Raw genomic sequence first — 21984 nt, 5'->3', positions numbered from 1 at the left:
CATATTTCTTTGTTTTAAGATTGCTTTCACCTTTTGGCTCTTGTTCTCTATACTCTCACTTTTCTGCACCTCTCTCTCCAACAATGACATCAAAATGTGAACTTTGGAGTTTTGAACATTGCAGATTTGGAACTGATTAGAAAAGAAAAAAAAAGAACAAAATAGAATGGAAAGTTGACTCGGCGATGGAACATGGCCTGTGGCTATAATAGTAATATATGGGCTGTACCGTTCCGTATATCAGGAACATCAGGAAGGACCCCAAAGATGGCACTCTTGACCGATGCAGGGGGAGGAGGGGCATGCTTGGGGGTGGAGTCACTGGCTGAGATTGACAACGTGGTAAGGGTGCTGACCAGCAGGATGCCTAACCCCACCCATAACACCAGCTATAGAGGGAGAGAGAGAAAGATTATATAATAATAAAATATACCATTTAGCAGACGCTTATCCAAAAGTGTGTATACATTTTACATATGGGTGGTCCCAGGAATCAAACACACTATCCTGTTGTTGCAAGCGCCATGGTCTATCAACTGAGCTACAGAAGACCACCAGAGAGAGAGAGAGAAAGAGAGAGAATGAAAGAGAGAGAGCGAGAGAGGGATGTTGGTCAGTGATGGGGTTAGTAGGGATAGTGTGTGTGTGTGTGTGTGTGTGTGTGTGTGGTACCTGTGCAGTGAGTCCATTCTTCTGTATTTTTCTGTAGATGAGTGCGGGGCAGATGAAGCAGATGAGGGAGCCCATGGTGGCTCCAGTCAGTCCCAGGATGGTCTCCACTACAGACATAAGATCATAGAGAAACATTTAGTTACACACAATCCCTTGGTTGGCTAAAGCGACATACTCCAGCTGACAGTGTACCACGTGGGTCTGTGCGTCAGTCAGGCTAACAGTCCTCATCCTCCTCATCCGCTCTCATCTTTCTCTCCACCTCTTCCTGCACCTCCACACCATACATACAGTACAGAGACAGGGCTTAGCCTTCCTGTTCAATCAGAAGTCAGTATCTCCACACCATCTTTCAACCCATCTTGCCCATGGCCCTGTCCCAAATGAAGCACAAACATACACACCCCTGATCTAATCTAGTACAAGCTTCACTTACAGAACCTGTGTTTCAAGCCAGTACCAATGCCATCCTTCTCCTGACCCAACCCCTCCCTCCCCTGGGCAGGTCTGTCTGGGCGCTGGGCCCAGGCCCCATCTCTCATCCTGGGAACCCAGGCTATATTGTGTCCCTCAGATTTAGTGTCTGTTCCCCCTGGAGTCCCTCCTCCCCCTTCCTCTCTATTAGCCTGATTAGATACACACACCCCAGCCAAACACAGCAGTGTGTGTGTGTGTGTGTGTCCCTACCCAAACACAGCCCTAACAAATAGCCTTACCAAACAAGATGAATAAAACATTCAAACTCACCCCAACCTTCACATCTAGATCATTATTACAGCACACAGACAACTAACGGAGACCACTAAAGAACAAATGTGCGCTGTGGGGGTCTATGAGCCAGAGGGTGTGTGTGTGTGTGTGTGGCTGTGTGTGAGGAAGGGAGAATAATAGCGCTATCTTCCTGTCTGTTCGTCCAGAGGAGATAAAAGTAGAGGTGTGATTTAAGGTGTGTGTTAAGAGTGTGACAGTCACTGAGTCATAAACTCATATTCACACACATCGTAAAAAGCTTGAGTTACAACACACACATAAAACAACACATGCATCATGAAGGCCTGCGGACATACAAACATAAGAACACGCGAACAGTCGCGCACACACACACGTGAACACACACACACACGTGAATGCCCGCCTGCACCACACGCACATACAAACACACACCATTGGGGATGAGGATGCCTCCCAGCATGGTTCCGAAGACGATGGCAAGGGTGATCATCTTAAAACGAAGTGGAGGCATGTACCCCCCTGCAGCAAACGTCCCGTCCTTCTGCTGGGGGACAAAAATACTCATTATAACAGTATTCTACAGTAAAGCTCTTCTGGTTAGGGAATGATAATTTCTTATCACTGTTTACTGTGTGTGTTAACCTTCATTTGTGTATAGATTCACCTGTTGTTCGAACAGCATGGTGTTGATGGCCTGTCTACAGGGCAGTATCATCATGGGGAAGCCCACAGCCACTGACATCATGAAGCCCACCCGGATCATCTCTGTCACCAGGTTAGAAGGGAAGTTCATCAGAACGTTACCGGCTATGTCGTCTGTGAAACTGACGTAACCAAAGAAGCCCACCTAGAGAGAGGAGGAGAGGAGGAATAGAGGAAGGAAGGAGGGAAGAGGGGTTAAATCACAGTGATAAATTCAAAAGCCACGCACACACGTACTATGCGGTGAAGACATCGAGACGGGAAGTGACATCAGCGTGCACCACTCACCGTGATGTAGAAGGTGGTGACGACGTTGAGGGAGGTGGTGAAGATGGTGCTCATGCGTTTGATGGAGGGCTCGTCCAGACTGTCGTAGGTAGGCAACACCTGCCTGTAAACAAACAACCAGCACACAAACTACAGCTGCCACATCAGACAGGACTAGACAGGTCAAATTTCAGGGCAAACTTTGTGCTCTACTAGAAAAAGCTAAAGTTTTAGTACAAACTTTGTAGTCTGGTCTCCTCTCTCTAAAGACACCACAGCTGTCAACATCAACTGGGGATAATTCAATGTTTTGGGGTTTTTAAAGATCATAATCAAATCAAAATCAAATGTGTATATTTGAATCAAAGAATAAGATATTGGTCGAGGCAAATTGGTCATGAGAGGGTATAAAGGTTTATCTGACGGTTTAGATCTCTACTCATTATAGATGGTGAGATTGAACAGCGAGGATCAGCATTGGTATCATATTAGATTAACACACAGGGAGAGAAAAACAGCAAAAAGGCAGTTGTGGTTTCCGCACAGTGTGTGTGCGACACCGTATGTGCGACACCGTATGTGCGTGTTCGTGCGATGCCATGCACTAGTGTGTGTGTGTGTGAGAGAATGAGAGTGGGTGAGGCTGTCTGTCAGTCAGGGAGGGGTGCAGTAAAGTGCTGGTTATTATCTCTGAGAAACAAAGAAGAGACAGAACGGGCTGTCTGTCATCAAGCAGCGCTGTAAAAGAACAGGCCAGCAGCACATTAACAGGGGAATGTACAGGCCTTCTATATAACAGCTAGTGTTCGACGAGGGTTAGAGCATTATAACCTTTCTTGGCCGTCTTTTTTGCACTCACTTTTGTGTGTGTGTGCGTGTGTGTGGGAAAGAGAGAGAAAGAGAGAGCATACAGTTACCATGTCTCTCTACCGCATTCTCTCCCTTTCATTCACTCCCTCTTTCTGGTTTTTAATGGGTGTACAGCACTGTCCCACAGTGCTTTTCCTTGACGCCTGTTTAAACTCAGGAACTATTCCAACTTATAGCTGAGCTCAAATAAAACAGCTTACTGGAACGAGACCTCAAACCTGTAGAGTACTGTACATTCTCTCAATATACCTCATTCCAATGTTTTTTCATTCTATTTATAGTTTACAACCATCTGTAAAATAGTCCAATGTATGTTTTCTTATTGGGTTTATACGATCTGTAAAACAGCGTACTATAGCTATTGATTTGAAATACTTCTTGCCGTCAAACTGAAACTAACACTCCAGCATGTGTGGGTAGAGGGACAGACATGGTCTTCATATTGCTTGTCTAGTTTGTTTGACTCCACAGCAGTATCACAGAGGGACATTTTCATTAGTGTTTGTCTATTCTATGACTGCACAGTTTCATAACTCTATAGTCTTGGCCTGGTTAATGGTGATATTAAGTCATGTTATAAATGAACGTAAACAGCTTTAATAAAAAGGTCATAAAAAGCGTATGTGTTGAAAGCTGTTTAATCAGTGTGTGAATACATTAGATGGCAGCCGTCCATTGGTCTGATTAGCGGTTTGGCTGAAGCAGCATGGAGTCGAGCAGCGCTCCGCTCGCTGTCTGACCACTGGCCAACAGAGGGCCCTGCCAAATAACATTCATCACCGCTAGAGTGTGACACACACACACTAGGACAGGCCCGTGCGAGAGTATTGTTACCTCGGTGGGATAATTATTCTTGTTCCAGTCTCAGCACCAGTCAGCCTCTCCCCCCCCCCCAATAAACCTTACCCAATCACCTCCAAAAAAACTCACATAAAACTCCCTTAAGACACTTCATACATGCAAACCGTAAGCGTATGTACCAGTCAACCCCAAACACAAACACACACCCACCCACCCAAAACCCTTCCCCTTTCATCCCAGGCACCATGGCAATGACAGAAGAGAGGAGGCAGTGACAGAACATGCAGATGGAGGTGAAGATGGAGGGAGGGAGGGAGGGAGGGAGGGAGGGAGGGAGGGAGGGAGGGAGGGAGGGAGGGAGGGAGGGAGGGAGGGAGGGAGGGAGGGATGGGTGGGTGGGTTATGCTGTTGAATTCCATACTGTTACTGTCACTTGTCCACTCAAGCTTAACATTGTTGTCATCTATGGTCCACCAGGTGCCTTTAGAGTTCCTCAATGAACTTGACACCTTGATAAGCTAATTTCCTGAACATGGCTCACAGCTCTTCATACTGGGTGTCTTCAACCTCCCAACGTCTGCCTTAAATGAATTTCTTTCCACCTCTTTCTTTCCCCTCCTTGCCTCTTTTGACCTCTCTTCCCCAGTCCCCTCCCACTCATAAGGCAGGAAATATGCTTGACATCTTTACTAGAGGCTTTTTACCTACTAATCTCACTGCAACCACCCTCCAGGTCTCTGATCACTAATATGTTTCCTTTTCGGTCTCCATTTCCTCCAACCCTACCCACTCAGCCCCTACCCAGATGGTTGTGTGCCGTTGCCATCTTCTCCCCCTCTCTCCTCTTCAATCCTATCATCTCCCCCTTCTGCTAAATCCTCCCTCCTGCCTCCTGATTCTGCCTCTTCAACTCTACTCTCCATCCTATGACTCGCACAATCCCCTTTCCTCCCAGCCGGCTCGGCCCTTCTCTCCTGCCCCGTGGCTGAGTGACTCATTGCGAGCTTACAGAACAGGATTGCGGGCATGGAGGAAGCTAAACTATTGGAGACCCTATCATCCTTTCACTCCCTCCTGTCTATCTTCTCTTCCTCTGTATCCACTGCTAAAGCCACTTTCTATCACTCTAAATTTCAAGCTTCCACCTCTACCCCTAGGAAACTCTTACACCTTCTCCTCCCTCCTTAATCCTCCACCCATCCCCCTCTGTGGACGACTTTGCCAACCACTTTGAAAAGAAGGTTGACGACATACGCTCCTCATTCACTCAGCCTATTGATTCCACTGATCCCACTCACACAGAACTACCCTACACCTTGACCTCTTTCTCCCCTCTAATCCTGCAACTGGTGAGGTCCGGCCTCCCGACAACTTGCCTGCTTGACCCCATTCCCCCTCCCTTCTCTAGACCATCTCCGGAGACCTCCTCCCATTCCTCACTTCCCCCATCCCTGACCACTGGCGGGCCGAGCACATCGATGGGGCTGTAGTGGAGCGGGTCGAGAGCTTCAAGTTCCTCAGTATCCACTTTCTAAGGATCTATCATGGTCCAAACACACACCAAAACAAAGACGTGAAGAGGGAATGACAATGCCTCTTTCCTCTCAAGAGGCTGAAAAGGTTTGGCATGGGCTGTCAGATCCTCAAAAAGTTCTACAGCTGCACCATTGAGAGCATCTTAACTGGCTGCATCAACACATGCTATGGCAACTGCTTGGCATCGCGCTAAAGAGGGTAGTGCGTACGGCCCAGTACATCACTGGGGCCGAGCTCCCTGCCATCAAGAACCTCTATACCAGGTGGCGTCAGAGGAAGGCCCAAAAATATTGTCATAGGCTCTTCTCTCTGCTACCGCATGGCAAGCGGAGTCTGGAACCCATAGGATCCTGAACAGCATCTACGCTCAAGAAATAAAACTGGTATACTGTTAGTTAAATAAAGAGCTACCCAAACTATCTGAATTGACCCTTTTTGCAAGTATATTTTTTTGGACTCACATACACTGCTGCTACTGTTTAATACCCATCACGTTGCATAGTCACTTTATTCATAGGTTATATGTACATATCTACCTCAATTACCTCGTACCCCTGCACATCGACTTGGTACTTGTACCCCATGTACACTGCATGACCAAAAGTATGTAGACACCTGCTCATCGAACATCTCATTCCAGAATCATGAGCATTAATATGACTTGGGTCTCCCTTTTGCTGCTATAACAACCTAAACTCTTCTGGGAAGGCTTTCCACTAGATGTTGGAACATTGCTGCAGGGACTTGCTTCCGCTCAGCCACACAAGCATTAGTGCGGTGAGGCACTGATGTTGGGCAATTAGGCCTGGCTCGCAGTCGGTATTCCAAATCATCCCAAAGGTGTTTGATGGGGTTGAGGTTAGAGATCTGTGCAGGCCAGTCAAGTTTTTCTACACCGATCTTGACAAAGCATTTCTGTATGGCTCTTGCTTTGTGCACAGGGCCATTGTCATGCTGAAACAGGAAAGGGCTTTCCCCAAACTGTTGCTAAAACTGAGTCGTCTAGAATGAAAAACAGCCCCAGAACATTAATTATCCTCCACCAAACTTTACAGATGGCACTATGCATTAAGGCAGGTAGCGTTCTCCTGGCATCCGCCAAACCCAGATTCGTCCATCGGACTTGCCAGATGGTGAAGCGTGATTCATCACTCCAGAGAACGCATTTCCACTGCTCCACAGTCCAATAGCTTTAAGCTCACTGTTTGATGAAATAAGACACAAATGACTCAAGAGGGAGCCCGAGATCAAGATAACAAGAAGAAAATAAAACTGAACCTGTCCCGACCATCCTCTTCCCGCTCCTACTGGCTTTCGCCGATTCTGCCGTTACTCTCCTGAAGTTGTCGGTAACAGGCTAAACAAAGAGTCGGCAACCTCTCATGTGTAATGCCAATTTATCTTACCATTTCTACCGATCTGTGTGCCAGTTATGGTTTTCATAGAACATTTTCGTAGGACAGTTTCCTTTCGTTTATAATAACGTATTCATATCTTAAAATCATTGTCATGTGGTTAACCAAAATTCTATCCAAATCGAAATGAAAAGGATAAACTATGTAAAAATAGCCTATAAAGCCAACAAATAAAAACATTGCAGCCTGCAGGTAGAAAATATCCTGATAAAAATAAATATCCGATAAATCACAATGGCTACACACATGGCCTGTCTGCAATAACCTTGAAACATTGGATCAACTATTAACTTGGGTCTGGCCTGAAGTTCATTGTACATTGTATACAATTCTGGGCCCTCAGAAACTTTGTTTACTTGCTGTTTGCTAAACTTTGTTTACTTGCTGTTTGAGGTGAAGAAAACATAATTTTGAGAAGCTCCACAGCTGATTAGTTGTGGTGCATTAAGCCAATCAGAAATACTACCACATCCCCAAATGGGCCCATTTTATATGCCTACATTTGCAAGCAGGGCAGGTATCCTATAGGCCTTATTCTATGTGTAATCAGGTGCGCATCAACAGTGATGAGGCAACTCCGGAATGCTGGCCTTCTAGGCAGAGTTCCTCTGTCCAGTGTGTGTTCTTTTGCCCATCTTAATCTTTTATTGGCCAGTCAGATTTGGCTTCTTCTTTGCAACTCTGCCTAGGAGGAGGCATCCCAGAGTCGCCTCTTCACTGTTCACGTTGAGACTGGTGTTTTGCGGGTACTATTTAATGAAGCTGCCAGTTGAGAACTTGTGAGGCGTCTGTTTCTCAAACTAGACACTAATGTACTTGTCCTCTTGCTCAGTTTTGCACTGGGGCCTCCCACTCAATTTTCTATTCTGGTTAGAGCCAGTATGCGCTGTTCTGTGAAGGGAGTAGTACACAGCGTTATACGAGATCTTCAGTTTCTTGGCAATTTCTAGATGGAATAGCATTCATTTCTCAGAACAAGAATAGACTGACGAGTTTCAGAAGATAGGTCTTTGTTTCTAGCCATTTTGAGCCTGTAATTGAACCCACAAATGCTGATGCTAAAGATACTCAACTAGTCTAAGGCCAGTTTTATTGCTTCTTTAATGCAAAAGGGTTTTCTTTTGCAAAAGGGTTTTCTAATGATCAATTAGCCTTTTAAAATGATAATCTTGGATTAGCTAACAACGTGCCATTGGAACACAGGAGTGATGGTTGCTGATAATGGGCCTCTGTACACCTATGTAGATATTCCATTAAAAATATATATTATCTGCCGTTTCCAACTACAATAGTCATTTACAACATTAACAATGTCTACACTGTATTTCTGATCAATTTGATGTTATTTTAATGGACAAAAACGTACTTTTCTTTCAAAAACAAGGACATTTCTATGTGACCCCAAACTTTTGAACAGTAGGGTATATATTTGCCTCTGCTCGACTAAAGAATATCTTGGGTCTACCAACAGCCTATCGACCAAACAATCGACTAGTCGAATAATTGGGGTCAGTCCTAGTATAATGCCAAGTTATTGTTATTGCTTTTCTATTATGTCTCAATTTTCTTTATCTCTGCATTGTTGGGAAGGGCCTGTAAGGATTTAACTGTTAGTCTACACCTGTTGTTATACAAAACATGTGACAAATAACATTTTATTTGGCATGTCCCCTCTGACTTCAAAATGTTTGTTCCCCTCCTTAAGAAACCAACACTCAACCCCTCTGCCGTCAAAAACGACCTACCGGTATCCCTTGTTTCTTTTCATTCCAAAACACTTGAGCGTGCCGTCTCTGACCAACACTCTCACCAGCTCTCTCAGAACGATCTTCTTGACCCTAACCCTTCAAGACGGGTCATTCAACTGAGACTGCTCTCCTGTGTCACAGAGACTCTCCGCACTGCCAAAGCTGACTCTCTCCCTGTTCTCATCCTCCTAGATCTACCTGCTGCCCTTCGACACTGTCAGGACTGGGTGTCTCAGGTTCTGCACTCTTGGATTGCATCCTACCGGACACGCCACTCCTATCAGGTGAAGAGGATCTTTGTCTGCACCCCGTTCTCTCACAGGGCTCGGTTCTAGGCCGTCTCTTCTCTCTATATACCAAGTCACTCGGCTCTGTCATATCCTCACATGGTCCCTCCTATCATTTGTATGTGGATGACACTCAACTACTTTTCAACTTCCCCCCCTACTGACACCAAGGTAGCGAAACGCAGGTATCTCAGCTGGGATGTTGGCCCACCACCTCAAGCTCAAAAAGAAGGAGCTGCTCTTCCTCGCAGGGAAGGCCTGCTCGTTCAAAGACCTCTCCATCACGGTTGACAACTCCACGTGTCCCCTTCCCAGAGTGCAAAGAACCTTGGCATGACCCTGGACAGCATGTCATTCTCTGCAAACATCAAAACAGTGACTCACTCCTGCAGGTTCATGCTCTACAACATCTGTAGAGTACAAACCTACCTCACACAGGAAGTGGCGCAGGTCCTTATCCAGGCACTTGTCATCTCCTGTCTGGACTACTGTAACACGCTGTTGGCTGGGTTATCCGCTTGTGCCATCAAACCCCTGCAACTTATCCAGACCACTGCAGCCCACTTGGTGTTCAACCTTCTGAAGTTGTCCCATGTCAAACCACTCCTCTGCATTCTCCACTGGCTTCCAGTCAAAGCTCGCATCCACTACAAGACCATCGTACTTGCCAATGGAGCAGCTACCTTCAGGCTAGGCTCAAACCCTACACCCCAACCCGAATACTCTGTTTTGCCACCTCTGGTCTCTTAGCCCTCCCACCCCTACAGTTGAGTAGCTCTTCTCTGTCCTGGCTTTCCAGGACAGAGAGGAAGAAAATGCTCTCTTAGTCCATCTCTCGCTAGTTACATTGTAGATCCTACTCTTTACTCCTCAAGATCTCCAATCAACACCTCGTCTCCAGGCTTTAACAGCCGGTATGCAAGCAGTGCTGTTGTGATAAATAACCTATTTTCCCAGGGCTAGAATGCAGTTCCTGGCAACCCATTATAAAACCCACACCGAAACAACATGATGCACTTTTGTTAGACAGATACAACTACAGCAGGCGACTGCATCTAGAAGTAGAAGTACCTGGCAATAGAACAGGGAATGAAGTAGCCGATTGGTTAAGTGTGAAGCCGTGAAAGTGAAACAGCAAACTCCCCCACCCCTAACTCTGTCTCCGTCACCTTGCAGACTAACCCTATAGCCTTTGTGTTGTCTTTATGAATGCAGGTAGTCATGCTCCATTCAGTACATTTATCAGTGTTCTACATGCAACAATAGCACATTAAACAACAAATTAGGAGCAGCATGAAAGAAAGACCACATGACTATCATGTCCATTCTACCCATTATATTTCTGTCTCTAGACTCTACATCCTGGTCATGTTCAATAGGCATGAAACAGGAAACTTATTGGACAAGTTTAGGTGTGTACCCCTCCATTATTATTATGTTTTTTATTTTTTATTTTATAAAGTGTCTCGGACTTCTTTTTGTGCCTAATGAACACAACCCATATCCTATCACCCTTTCAGGGACTGCGCAGGAGGGGCGGGAAGGGACTGGGAGGTACTTACGACTGACAGGCGAAGGCCATGCCACAGATAGGGAGGCAGCGAAAGACACCGTCCCAGCGCACCAAACTGACCCGCCCCAGCCAAAAGCCACTGAGTAGCCCGTGTTTGAATGAGGACAGCACCATCTGAGGGAGGGAGGGGGGAGAGCAGGGGGGAGTTATGGCTTGAACCAAAAGAAGAACAGGAGGATTGAAGAGGAGGAGAAAAGCCCATTCTGAAGGCCTGTCTGATCATGAGTGAAAGAATGAAGAAGGGAGGAACCGGAGAAAATGAATTTGAACACAACATTTAAAAAACGAGACAGAATATGCCATGTTGATAAAAAAGTCTCCTCCTGCCCAAATAAGGCTGTGACGAAATCAGAAATCATCCTCTCGAACCTGTTAGACATTTACACATGCCCAATGTCCAATTTGTAGGGCTGCACATTTAATCAAATGGTAATCTAAATTGTGATATTGAGATGCGCAATATCCATATGACAAGAGGCTGCGTTATTTTGAAACAGCCATCTGTAAGGCCCGTATTTTTACTTTGGATTTATTGCTTAAGTTGACAGAGTTCTCTCCGCCCCGTCACTCAGCCAGGAAGTTTCTCGAGCTCGAGATTCACTCTGCATGCATCGACCAAACAGTATGCAGTCAACAGATTTTTCCCAAACAAGAACACAACTTTCCACCTTACTTCTTAATATAAATCCACATATTTTCTATATTATACTATTTGTTAGTGTAACTTGCTCTTAGTTGGCCTTAGGAAACTGCAAATTTGCCTAAAGGTTTCCTGTTAGCTCCTAATGCTACTTGTTCTTAATGAGAGACAGCTTGTTCTTAATCAGAGAGGAAAAGGTGAAGAATATTCTAAAATCTTTGTATGAATGTACCTATCCATTTAAATCTAATTAGGTTCCCATGGGAAAGACTGACCAACACTTTGGTTCCTGCTCTGTCACAACCATCTCCTCCCTTTGTTGTCATGCGAAACAGAACTGAATTCCAAGTGCCCACTGTATTCCAACCATAAAATTAACATCATAATTCAATTTCTATGATTCCATCAGTTTAACCAAGTGTTTTGATCAATAATCGCAAGTAAAATAGCAATATTTGGTACAAAAATAGCAATTTGATTTTTACTCATTTCGTGCAGCCCAACCAACTAAAATGCAGAATTTAAAGACTGATCAAGAAAATAAATATTTCTGAGGGGCAGATGTTTTGATCGGTACGGCATTTACTGTCTGTAGTTGATTCCCATATCCAGCTCCAGAGGACCAGAGAAATCCTCCACATCAGAGGATGGCAGTTTGGGGGGACAGGGGTTGAGCAATCAATAATTGTGCACCCCCTTGCCTCCAAACCATAGACACACAAACAACCTAAAGACAAACAAAAATGAATTTGAAGAGGGGAGAGGAAATGGAAATGCGAGGATTGGATTGGAGATTGAGAGGGAGGATGCTATTACTTTTAGGAGGTGGTAGGTGGGTTGGGGATTGAATTTTGTCCCCTTAGCGTCCGAGTTGATACCTTCCCCCAGGTCGGAGTTCAAGGATTGTTTCCATGGTTACTTACGGGTGACAGCAGAAGGTGGTGGCGATAATGGGCAGGCACTGTATGACGCCCCTGACCCGCCACAGGTGTACACGCTCGAACCAGGAGCCTGAGATCAGGCCGTAACGCAGAGAAGACATGACTATCTACAGCAGCCAGCCAGACAGCAGTCAGCAGCAACACAGGAGAGGAGAGAAACAGTCACAAGGGAGAGGAAGGTAGAGAGAATCGTAAAGGAGATGTCAGAAAGGAAGGGGGGGGGGGGGGGGTCAGGAACGGCAGTGATAGAGAAAGAAGTAGGAGAGGAAGGGAGATACATCAGTTAGAGGGTTAGTGGTCTGGACCAAGGTGGGTGGAGGTCAGGGCCAGGACTGGTTCTAATCCCAGACACAACAGTACTCCAACTCACAGTGGTGTTCAGTAGAGATGTCATGGTTTTACTACAGGAGGTTGGGGCAGAGCACAGGATAGCACAAAGAGGCTACACTATACTACAGTAGCAGTACTAAAAGGCTAACTGTGTAAGCAGTGCAAATACTACAGAAATTCACAGAGCCATCGACAATAACATCAACATCAATACATTTTCGCAATAGGGTCAAAGAAAAGGCAAGGGAGTCACAGTGTCAACAGTCATTATTCTATCAGTGTGAAACAGGAATTAGAAACACATATCATCATGATAGAAGAGCCATAATTCTTTGTAAAAACCTATCGAGTAAAATGTATATTAGCAAAACTCTTAACATTACACCTGCTGCAGGCAGCCCTGTACCCCTTCCCCTACCTGTGTGGTTTTGGTCTCACCGTGAACATGAAGAACGTGTAAAACATGAGGGCCATGGCAGAGAAGGACTGGATGGATGACATCAGGTTCCTCTGCAGACTGAGAGGCAGCACGATGAACAGGGACACCGTGATCAGCAGCAGCACACGGAAACCAAATGACACCTGCGGAGGGCGAGAAAGGACACAATCTCTAACCAATCATTCCACGCAAACAATCGGTTTGAACAAATCAGCAACAGTACAAGGAAACCAAGTGTGGTGCAAAAAGTACCTTTTGAGTTGTGGTGACGAGAGGCAACACGACACATTTATTCAATCATTTGAAGAAGAACCATCCCCTATTTTATGAAGATCGAGCCATAGCCAGCCACCTACAGTGCATTCTGAAAGTATTCAGACCGCTTGACTTTTTCCACATTTTGTTACATTACAGCCTTATTCTAAAATGGATAAAATTGTTTCCCCCCCTCCCCTCATCAATCTACACACAATACCCCATATCGACAAAACAAAAACAGGTTTTTAGAAATGTTACCAAACGTATTAAAAAAAATACAAAATTGAAATATAATATTTACACAAGTATTCAGACCCTTTACGCAGTACTTTGTTGAAGCATCTTTGGCAGCGATTACAGCCTCCAGTCTTCTTGACGCTACAGGCTTGGCACAACTGTATTTAAGAAGTTTCTCCCATTCTTCTCTGCAGATCCTCTCAAGCTGACAGGTTGGATGGGGAGTGTTGCTACACAGCTATTTTCATGTCTCTCCAGAGATGTTCAATCGGGTTCAAGTCCGGGTTCTGGCTGGGCCACTCAAGGACATTCAGATACTTGTCCGAAAGGCCACTCCTGCGTTGGCTTGGCTGTGTGCTTAGGGTCGTTGTCCTGTTGGAAGGTGAACCTTCACCCCAGTCTTAGGTCCTGAGCGCTCTGGAGCAGGTTTTCATCAAGGATCTCTCCGTACTTTACTCCGTTCATCTTTCTCTTGATCCTGACTAGTCTTCCAGTCCTTGCCGCTGAAAAACATTGACAGCATGATGCTGCCACCACCATGCTTCACTGTAGGGATGGAGACAGGTTTCCTCCAGACATGATGCTTAGCATTCAGGCCAAAGAGTTCGATCTAGGTTTCATCAGACCAGAGAATCTTGTTTCTCATGTTCTGAGAGTCCTTTAGGTGCCTTTTGGCAAACTCCAAGTGGGCTGTCATGTGCCTTTTACTGAGGAGTGGCTACTGTCTGGCCACTCTACCATAAAGGCCTGATTGGTGGAGTGCTGCAGAGATGGTTGTCCTTCTGGAAGGTTCACCCATCTCCACAGAGGAACTCTGGAGCTCTATCAGAGACCATCGGGTTCTTGGTCACCTCCCTGACCAAGGCCTTTCTACCCCGGTTGCTCAGTTTGGCCGGGCGACCAGTTCTAGGAAGAGTCTTGGTGGTTACAAAGTTCTTCCATTTAAGAATGTTGGAGGCCACTGTGTTCTTGGGGACCTTCAATGCTGCAGAAATGTACACTTCCCCAGATCTGTGCCTCGACACAACAGTGTCTCAGAGCTCTACAGACAATTCCTTCGACCTCATGGCTTGGTTTATGCGCTGACGTGCACTGTCAACTATATAGACAGGTGTGTGCCTTTCCAAATCATATCCAATAAACAGAATTTACTCCAATCATGTTGTAGAAACATCTCAAGGTTGATCAATGGAAAAAGGATGCACCTGATCTCAATTTTGAGTCTCATAGGAAAGGGTCTGAATAGTTATGTAAATAAGCTTTATTTTAAAAATATATATATAAGCAATAATGTCTAAAAACCTGTTTTCACTTTGTCATTATGGGGTATTGTGCATAGATTGATGAGGAAAACAATATTGAATCAATTTTAGAGTAAGACTAATGTAACAAAATGTGGAAAAAGTCAAGGGATCTGAATACTTTCCGAATGCACTGTACATTAAGCAGGCATTGATTGCTAATGCGTTTTCAAGTGTAACACCCTACGAAAACACAACCCGCAGACACACAGAAATCACAGAGGCTGTCACCCATCTATCATATAGCCAACGACATGACTCATGTCTACACTTACGTTTACATGCACACTAGTAATTCTATATTAAACTGATTATGGCACTAGGCCGAGTATGGCATTAGACACGTAAACACCTTACTCTGCTTATCTTAATCTGCCTAAATCATACTCAAAGTAAGTGTACACTAATTAAAAGCACAAGCTTCCTTCTTTTTTTGTGCATGTGACACATGAACATTAAAACCAAGAATGGGGTGAGTTCGGTAAAGTGAATGCATTAATCTTAGAAATGGTTTTTAAATAGAAACTTTATATGTCCGAACTCAGAATCAAATAGGCTACCCTGATTTCAGATGTATCCATGTAAACAGGATCATTAGGGAAATAAGTATTCTTGCAAATAATGTAAACGTTTAAATCTGATTATTCACAATAATCATATTGTGTGCATGTAACTGTAGACGGCTTCAAGATAATAAAAATAATAATAATAAAAAAGCTGGACAGGAGATAAAAGACTGCATTTCTCCCAAGTCGCCATGCCAACACTATATAACAAAATTGAGAAGTTGAAACAGAGTTCACACATGTTGTTTACAACCGAGCCCTACATTCCTTTGAAACTACACTTGATGAGTAGTTTCAACTGAAAGGTCGGTGTGTTGACTGGACCAAACGCGGTAAAGGCCATCACATTGAATGACTGGACCAGACTCCAATGTTTTGGTCACATGCTGCACCTTGCAATAAGTAGGCTACGTGTTAGATGTTTTTAAAGCAATTTGACTTCATTTAAATTATAACAATGATTGGGCCTACTTATACATAATTACACAATCATAAGCTTTATATTCCATTGGTTAATATGTAGGTGCAATAATCCTATCTGCTATCATATGTATAACAATATTGTCAAATATTTGTTTAATTAGTTTTTTATTCAGGTATCACGGTATGTATTAATTCATATGATCTCATTTTAGAAGTGATGTCCTTTACCCAGACACTTGTATTAACCATGGCTGATGGAATTACCAAGCTTTTAAAAATATCAATTCATAACACCAATATCTGTCCCAAAACATGTGCACTTGGGTATTTTGTCCAAATCATGCAGCCCCATTGTATTCTCTGATTGCTTCTGTAATTCAAAACTCTTGACTCCTACCGGTAGGCCCAACAACTGGGCGAAGAAATTAGAGCCCAGGTCAGCGATGACGACATAGAAGGCAATACAGGTCCCCAACATCAGACCTATCATACTGTAGAGGAAGAGTGGGAGAGACCAAGAGAAAGTGGGAGGAAGAGGGAGAGAAATTCAGATATTAGCATTTGATCAAGGCTCTAAAGACACAAGACATACATCAAAACAGTATTGGCTCTCAAAGGAGAGGACACCTACCTGGTCTCCACCAGTGTTTTGCCTGGTTTGCCGTAGGCATGGAAAGCTAGGCCAGCATAGGTCCTGCGTTTGGTGCTGTTAGCCGTGTGGACCAGAAACATACACGACTGGTGGGTCATCCACGAACAGAAGAACAGCAACAAAGTCCCCAGCACTATCCCACACTAGAGCGAGAGAAGCAGAGACAGAGAGGGTTATGTCAAAACTGCAAATATGGCAACTCTGTCATACACATTTCAGTTTAACAAGGGCATGATGGGGGCCTAAAACTGCAATTCGGTACAAAGATGTCAAGATCAGCATAAAGCATGAGGCACAGCCTGTATAATGCACCTGTTAAGGCGCGTGGAAAGGTAAACACGGAACAAATGTTCACTCATTACCTGCCGTCACACTAGTAGCTTATCGTGAGTTCAAAGTCGCTACACACGATAAGATAAACTACCTCTGCAATGGAATAATCGTGTGACCGGTGTAAGATAGCGGAAACCGTACCTGTTTGAAACAGAACGGCATGGTCAGAACGCTCACTCCAACGATGCTGTTGACCACGTTCATGATCAAACCCCAGTTTGAAGCCGCCGCCGTCATTTTGAATGTTTAGGTTTTCTTCACCACACAAAAAACGTTCAATACTACGTAGAGAAATGACCACGGTAAAGTGGCAGCCGTTCTTTGGTCCAAGTAACAATGATGACAGTAGTTGAATCCGTCCGATTCTGCTTTACTTTTTCCAAAGCGTATCTTTTTCAAGAGCTATGTGACGTGGCGCTAGTAGGATAGCTAGAGAAACCAAAACATACCGAACAGGCAAACTAGATCATTCAGCTAAAATACATGTAGTTATATTTCATTTCACGAAATAAAATACATGTATCTGCATCGTGCATGTACGTTCAAAATGAAAAATTGACAGCTGAAAGGAAATCGAGCTTTTGTTGTTGCAAAAACTTTGTTCAACACACACCTAACCTTAACCGTTTTCGATTCCCTTGATGTTGAAGCTTATGTTATCATCGGTGACTCGTCCACTTGGTTAAAATAGACCGATATCAATGTATATCCGTCACATAACGCTATAAAGTTGTATTTTCATATTTGAGATAAACAACTACAAAAGCTACGGAAATCACTATTTCCTGAACGTGTACACAGGAAGTATGAATCTGGCTCTTTACTCTTCTTCGTCTTTAAGGTTTTATGATAGACTACACCTATTGGTGTATTGTCGCCACCTACTGTATGGATTCTGAACGATAAATAACAAATATCCATTGCGGGAAAATACCAACGTCATATACAATACAAACAAAATAAATCCCCACCCCACTCCAGGTGCCTGTGTGGAAGGAACATTCATCGACAGGTTTCCTTGTAATGCCTCTGCTGTACAATCGCGGAGTCCCGCACTCACAACGATGCCTATTTTCTCTGATTTGTTCTTTGTTAGAGCTGTGCAGTTTATTACCAATGCATCTGGCTCATATTATACCCAGAGATACTTTTGAGGGCATGGGAAAGTTCTTTGAAATCGTATTAACGCCCAATGTGTAAATTGTCCATACGTCTCTTTTCCGAGATGTAAGACATATTCTCTGTAATATCGTATAGCTTTGGAATCGTGACATTACGTACTTTCGTGGAAAATAGTGAAGTTTCTCGACTCCTGATTTTCGAGAAGGGATTGCGTGACGCAGCATGACTATAGTCTGCTGGCTGGGTGTTACACTGTCTTATTCATTGCAGTTGGGATTCCTATCTCTTTTGTCGTTGAATCGTGACAAGACTGTTCATGATGCGCTTGGGCGTTCTCTAGCGGCCAGGCGTGTTACAGCATTTCGGAAAAGTAGCGTCCCTAGAGCCAACAAATGAACTGTGTTTGCGCAGCCGCGACCATATGAAAAACCTTCAGGCAGAGAATAGACAATCTTATTTTATGGTATTTATTATGCATGTGATTAATTGTACTGCACACACAAACAAAAAGTCCAACAAACTGGCCTTAATAGTATCTGGGGCTGAGAGGTTTTTGGGTTTCCAGGACTTCACTGCCAAAACATTGCAAAGATTACTGTCCAAGGATCTAGCGCCAAGTCAATTTTTTAAAACTGCATTGTTGGTTAAGGGCTAAGGGTAAGTAAGCATTTCACTGTAAGGTGTTGTATTCGGCGCATGTGACAAAGGGATTTGATTTGAAGATGCTCTTCCTTCTCAGGCAACAGAGCCTGTAGGGATGGGTGTTGGCAGTTGAGAGCCTGTAGGGATGGGTGTTGGCAGTTGAGAGCCTGTAGGGATGGGTGTTGGCAGTTGAGAGCCTGTAGGGATGGGTGTTGGCAGTTGAGAGCCTGTAGGGATGGGTGTTGGCAGTTGAGAGCCTGTAGGGATGGGTGTTGGCAGTTGAGAGCCTGTAGGGATGGGTGTTGGCAGTTGAGAGCCTGTAGGGATGGGCGTTGGCAGTTGAGAGCCTGTAGGGATGGGCGTTGGCAGTTGAGAGCCTGTAGGGATGGGCGTTGGCAGTTGAGAGCCTGTAGGGATGGGCGTTGGCAGTTGAGAGCCTGTAGGGATGGGTGTTGGCAGTTGAGAGCCTGTAGGGATGGGCGTTGGCAGTTGAGAGCCTGTAGGGATGAGTGTTGGCAGTTGAGAGCCTGTAGGGATGGGTGTTGGCAGTTGAATCTGAATAAAGGACTACATTGAGTTTAGTTTAGTTTACTTTTATGTTCATTCTTTTTTGCTGATATACAGCCAAAACAGTAGGTGGAGGCATGCATCTATAGCATTTGTTTGCAGACCACAGTAATATCAAAGAAGAAGAACCCATACAGTAGGAGGCGGCAATACACCAATAGGTGTAGTATGACATAAAACTTTAAAGAAGAATAGATGTTCTTTGCTTCAGATTCTTTGCTTCAGTTTTGTGTATTTCTTCCAAATGTTACAGTCATGACTGGGGGAAAGGAAGACGATCCTATAGGCTAGATCTGTGGTTAGGGTAACTTCCCTGAGCCCTAGTGGTTATTGTGTCATCTGACCAGGCAGGTGTGGGACCAGAGGAGGGGGATGACCCGAGCACTTTACCCCAGTAAGGGCTCTGGGGAAGGGGGATTTGACAGGCAGGGATCCGATGGAGCTTTCGGTGGTGGGAGAGGGAAGGGGAAAGAGTGTGTGTGTGGGTGCATGCGCAAGTGTGTGTGCGTCACGGAGGTATGGGGAGGTTAAGACACGAAAAGCCTGGCCATTGTGCTCCAGTGACCCCTCAAAATCAATGTGACAGACTGGTTGATTGGCTGGAGGGTCCTGGCTGTCCACACCTAATCCCTCAAGGTAGGCCCAAGGCCTCGGTTGGGATACGGCTGGGGTTTGAGGGAGTGTGTGTGTGTGTGTGCTTGCGTGCAATGAGGCCGGCAGGAGATGGGTACATGAAGGTATGGAAGGCAGTTGCCTTGCTAAGACTGGCAGGGGCAGGACCAAGTACATGGCCAGCAGTTGTAGTTAGGGGCATTTTTCTGGGGACACATTTCATGGCAGATTTGGGAGGATAATCCAGTTGGGGTGAAATTAGACACAGGCATCTGGATTTGACCTACTGACCTCTGTAGGTGACCCCAGGTCGCGGTGGGGTCGCGGGACACAAAGCAGAGTGCTGACCCCTGAGAGGTCAAGCATGCGGACCGCTGAATGGAGGCCTTTCTGGGGCCAGGCATGCACACGATTTCCCATGAGCACCGGGGGCTTGAGGTCCTAGGTCTGCCCAGGAAACCAGTGGAGGGAGGGAGGGAGGGAGCGAGGGAGAGGGAGAGAGAGCCCTCTGCTCCAGTAATCACAGTTAATTACAACGCAGCATTAGCCCTGGCCATGAATGGGGTTTTCAACCAGCCTCCTATACAGAGAGAGAGACTGCATGGCCCTGCCTATCCAACTGAACATTGCCTACCTTTGTGCCTCTGGCCCCTCAACATTCTATTAACCCCCTGTCATTTGACCATCAGTAATACACTGGGGGCTAGAGGCTCTAATGACCACTCTGCTAATAGGCTACTAGACTACAGATAGAATGAAGGAATGGACAAAAGATGTCTTCTGGGCTGGATGGTTAGGTCTGGTGTTGTTGTTGTTAAATGGGGAGGCCATGTAGAATCGGAATGAAGCTTTAAAATGCAACTTCAGTTCATTTTAGTTGATTCTGTCTTTGAAAAATGGAGGGTTATGTTCTAAGCATTTGGGTCATGAGAAAGCAAGTTATGGGCATTTCCATGTAAAAGGACCCATGAGCACCAACATGTGAAGATTACAGGAGCATATCAAATTGGGTGTCAAATAAGAGTCCATCTTTTTTTTCAATTGAGGCATAGAATACATTTTCAACCATTTTTCAGCTTAATAATTAGGTAGTACTGTAAGTGCTTTGATTTTTGGATAAACAGATGTTGGCATGGAAAACGTATAGCAGAAAAAGTCTTAAAAGTTATCAGAAATACATCAAAATACAATAATGTTGACGTGAAGACCCCTGCCAACTATACTGAACAAATATATAAACGTGATATGCATCCATTTCAAAGATTTTACAGAGCCACAGTTCATATAAGGAAATTAGTCAATAGAAATGAATTCCTTAGGCCCTAATCTATAGATTTCACACGACTGGGAATACAGATATGCATCTGTTGTTCACAGATCAGACACCTTTAAAAAAAAAGGTATGGGTGTGGATATGAAAACCAGTCAGTGTCTGGTGTGACCACCATTTGCTTCATGCAGCGCGACATATCTCCTTCACGTAGAGTTGACCAGGCTGTTGATTGTGGCCTGTGGAATGTTGTCCCACTCCTCTTCAATGGCTGTGCGAAGTTGCTGGATATTGGCAGAAACTGGAACACACTGTCATACACGTCGATCCAGAGCATCGCAAACATTCTCAATTGGTGACATGTCGGGTGAGTATGCAGGCCATGGAAGAACTGGGACATTTTCAGCATCCAGGAAAAGTGTACAGATCCTTGCAACATGAGGCCCGGCATTATGAACATTAAATTATCTGGCAACAGCTCTGGTGGACGTTCCTGCAGTCAGCATGCCAATTGCACGCTCCCTTAAAACTTGAGACATCTGTGGCATTGTTGTGTGACAAAACTGCACATTTTAGTGTGGCCTTTTATTAACCCCAGCACAAGGTGCACCTGTGTAATGATCATGCTGTTGAATCAGCTTCTTGATATGCCCCACCTGTCAGGTGGATGGATTATCTTGGTAAAGGAGAAATCCTCACTAACAGAGATGTTACACATTTGTGCACAAGATTTGAGAGAAATAAAATTTCTGGAAACTTTTATTTCAGCTAAATGAAACGTGGGACCAACACTTTACATGTTACTTTTATATTTTTGTTCAGTGTAATATCAACACTTATGTTTAGTTTTGGAGAAATGTTTTACCTTCTGTAAGTTTAAGAATATTGCCTTGTAATTCCGTTACCAAACCCCACATATCTTGAAGATATTTTCTCATTTTTCTCCCTCAAGAGGGAGGGTAATGCAAGTTCACAGAAGTAACAAGTAATGGTAGACATACCAATTAGTTATAGTGATTCTTTTTTAATATTTATTTTGGTTAAGAAT

At 44.5% G+C, this 21984-nt stretch overlaps 1 protein-coding gene across 12 annotated transcripts in view; it reads right to left on the bottom strand.

Annotated features, from left to right (window-relative positions):
• Positions 1 to 17838, bottom strand: part of LOC110499205 (putative sodium-coupled neutral amino acid transporter 10) — a 30504-nt gene extending 12666 nt beyond the window's left edge. For 3 of the 12 annotated variants that reach the window (XM_090212814.1, XM_090212816.1, XM_090212815.1), the window contains exons 1-11: positions 17337 to 17569; positions 16865 to 17152; positions 16370 to 16533; positions 16136 to 16229; positions 12953 to 13096; positions 12167 to 12291; positions 2395 to 2497; positions 2069 to 2251; positions 1837 to 1948; positions 673 to 779; positions 230 to 389 (exon numbers count right to left, since the gene is read on the bottom strand). In XM_090212814.1, coding sequence (XP_090068940.1) covers positions 230 to 389; positions 673 to 779; positions 1837 to 1948; positions 2069 to 2251; positions 2395 to 2497; positions 12167 to 12291; positions 12953 to 13096; positions 16136 to 16229; positions 16370 to 16533; positions 16865 to 16960 — 1288 coding nt within the window. In that variant the 5' untranslated portion in view covers positions 16961 to 17152; positions 17337 to 17569. Of the gene's footprint in view, positions 1 to 229; positions 390 to 672; positions 780 to 1836; positions 1949 to 2068; positions 2252 to 2394; positions 2498 to 10592; positions 10718 to 12166; positions 12292 to 12952; positions 13097 to 16135; positions 16230 to 16369; positions 16534 to 16864 lie in introns of all 12 variants that reach the window. The other 9 variants (XM_090212821.1, XM_090212822.1, XM_090212823.1 and 6 more) reach the window with 5 other exon arrangements.
• Between the last annotated feature and the right edge of the window lie 4146 nt (positions 17839 to 21984).

Source organism: Oncorhynchus mykiss, chromosome 20 (assembly GCF_057628025.1).
Source record: "Oncorhynchus mykiss isolate SJ-2025 chromosome 20, ASM5762802v1, whole genome shotgun sequence".
Taxonomy (NCBI): Eukaryota; Metazoa; Chordata; class Actinopteri; order Salmoniformes; family Salmonidae; genus Oncorhynchus; species Oncorhynchus mykiss.
Note: the sequence above shows the minus strand (reverse complement) of the source record. Positions and strands in the feature narration are given on the sequence as shown.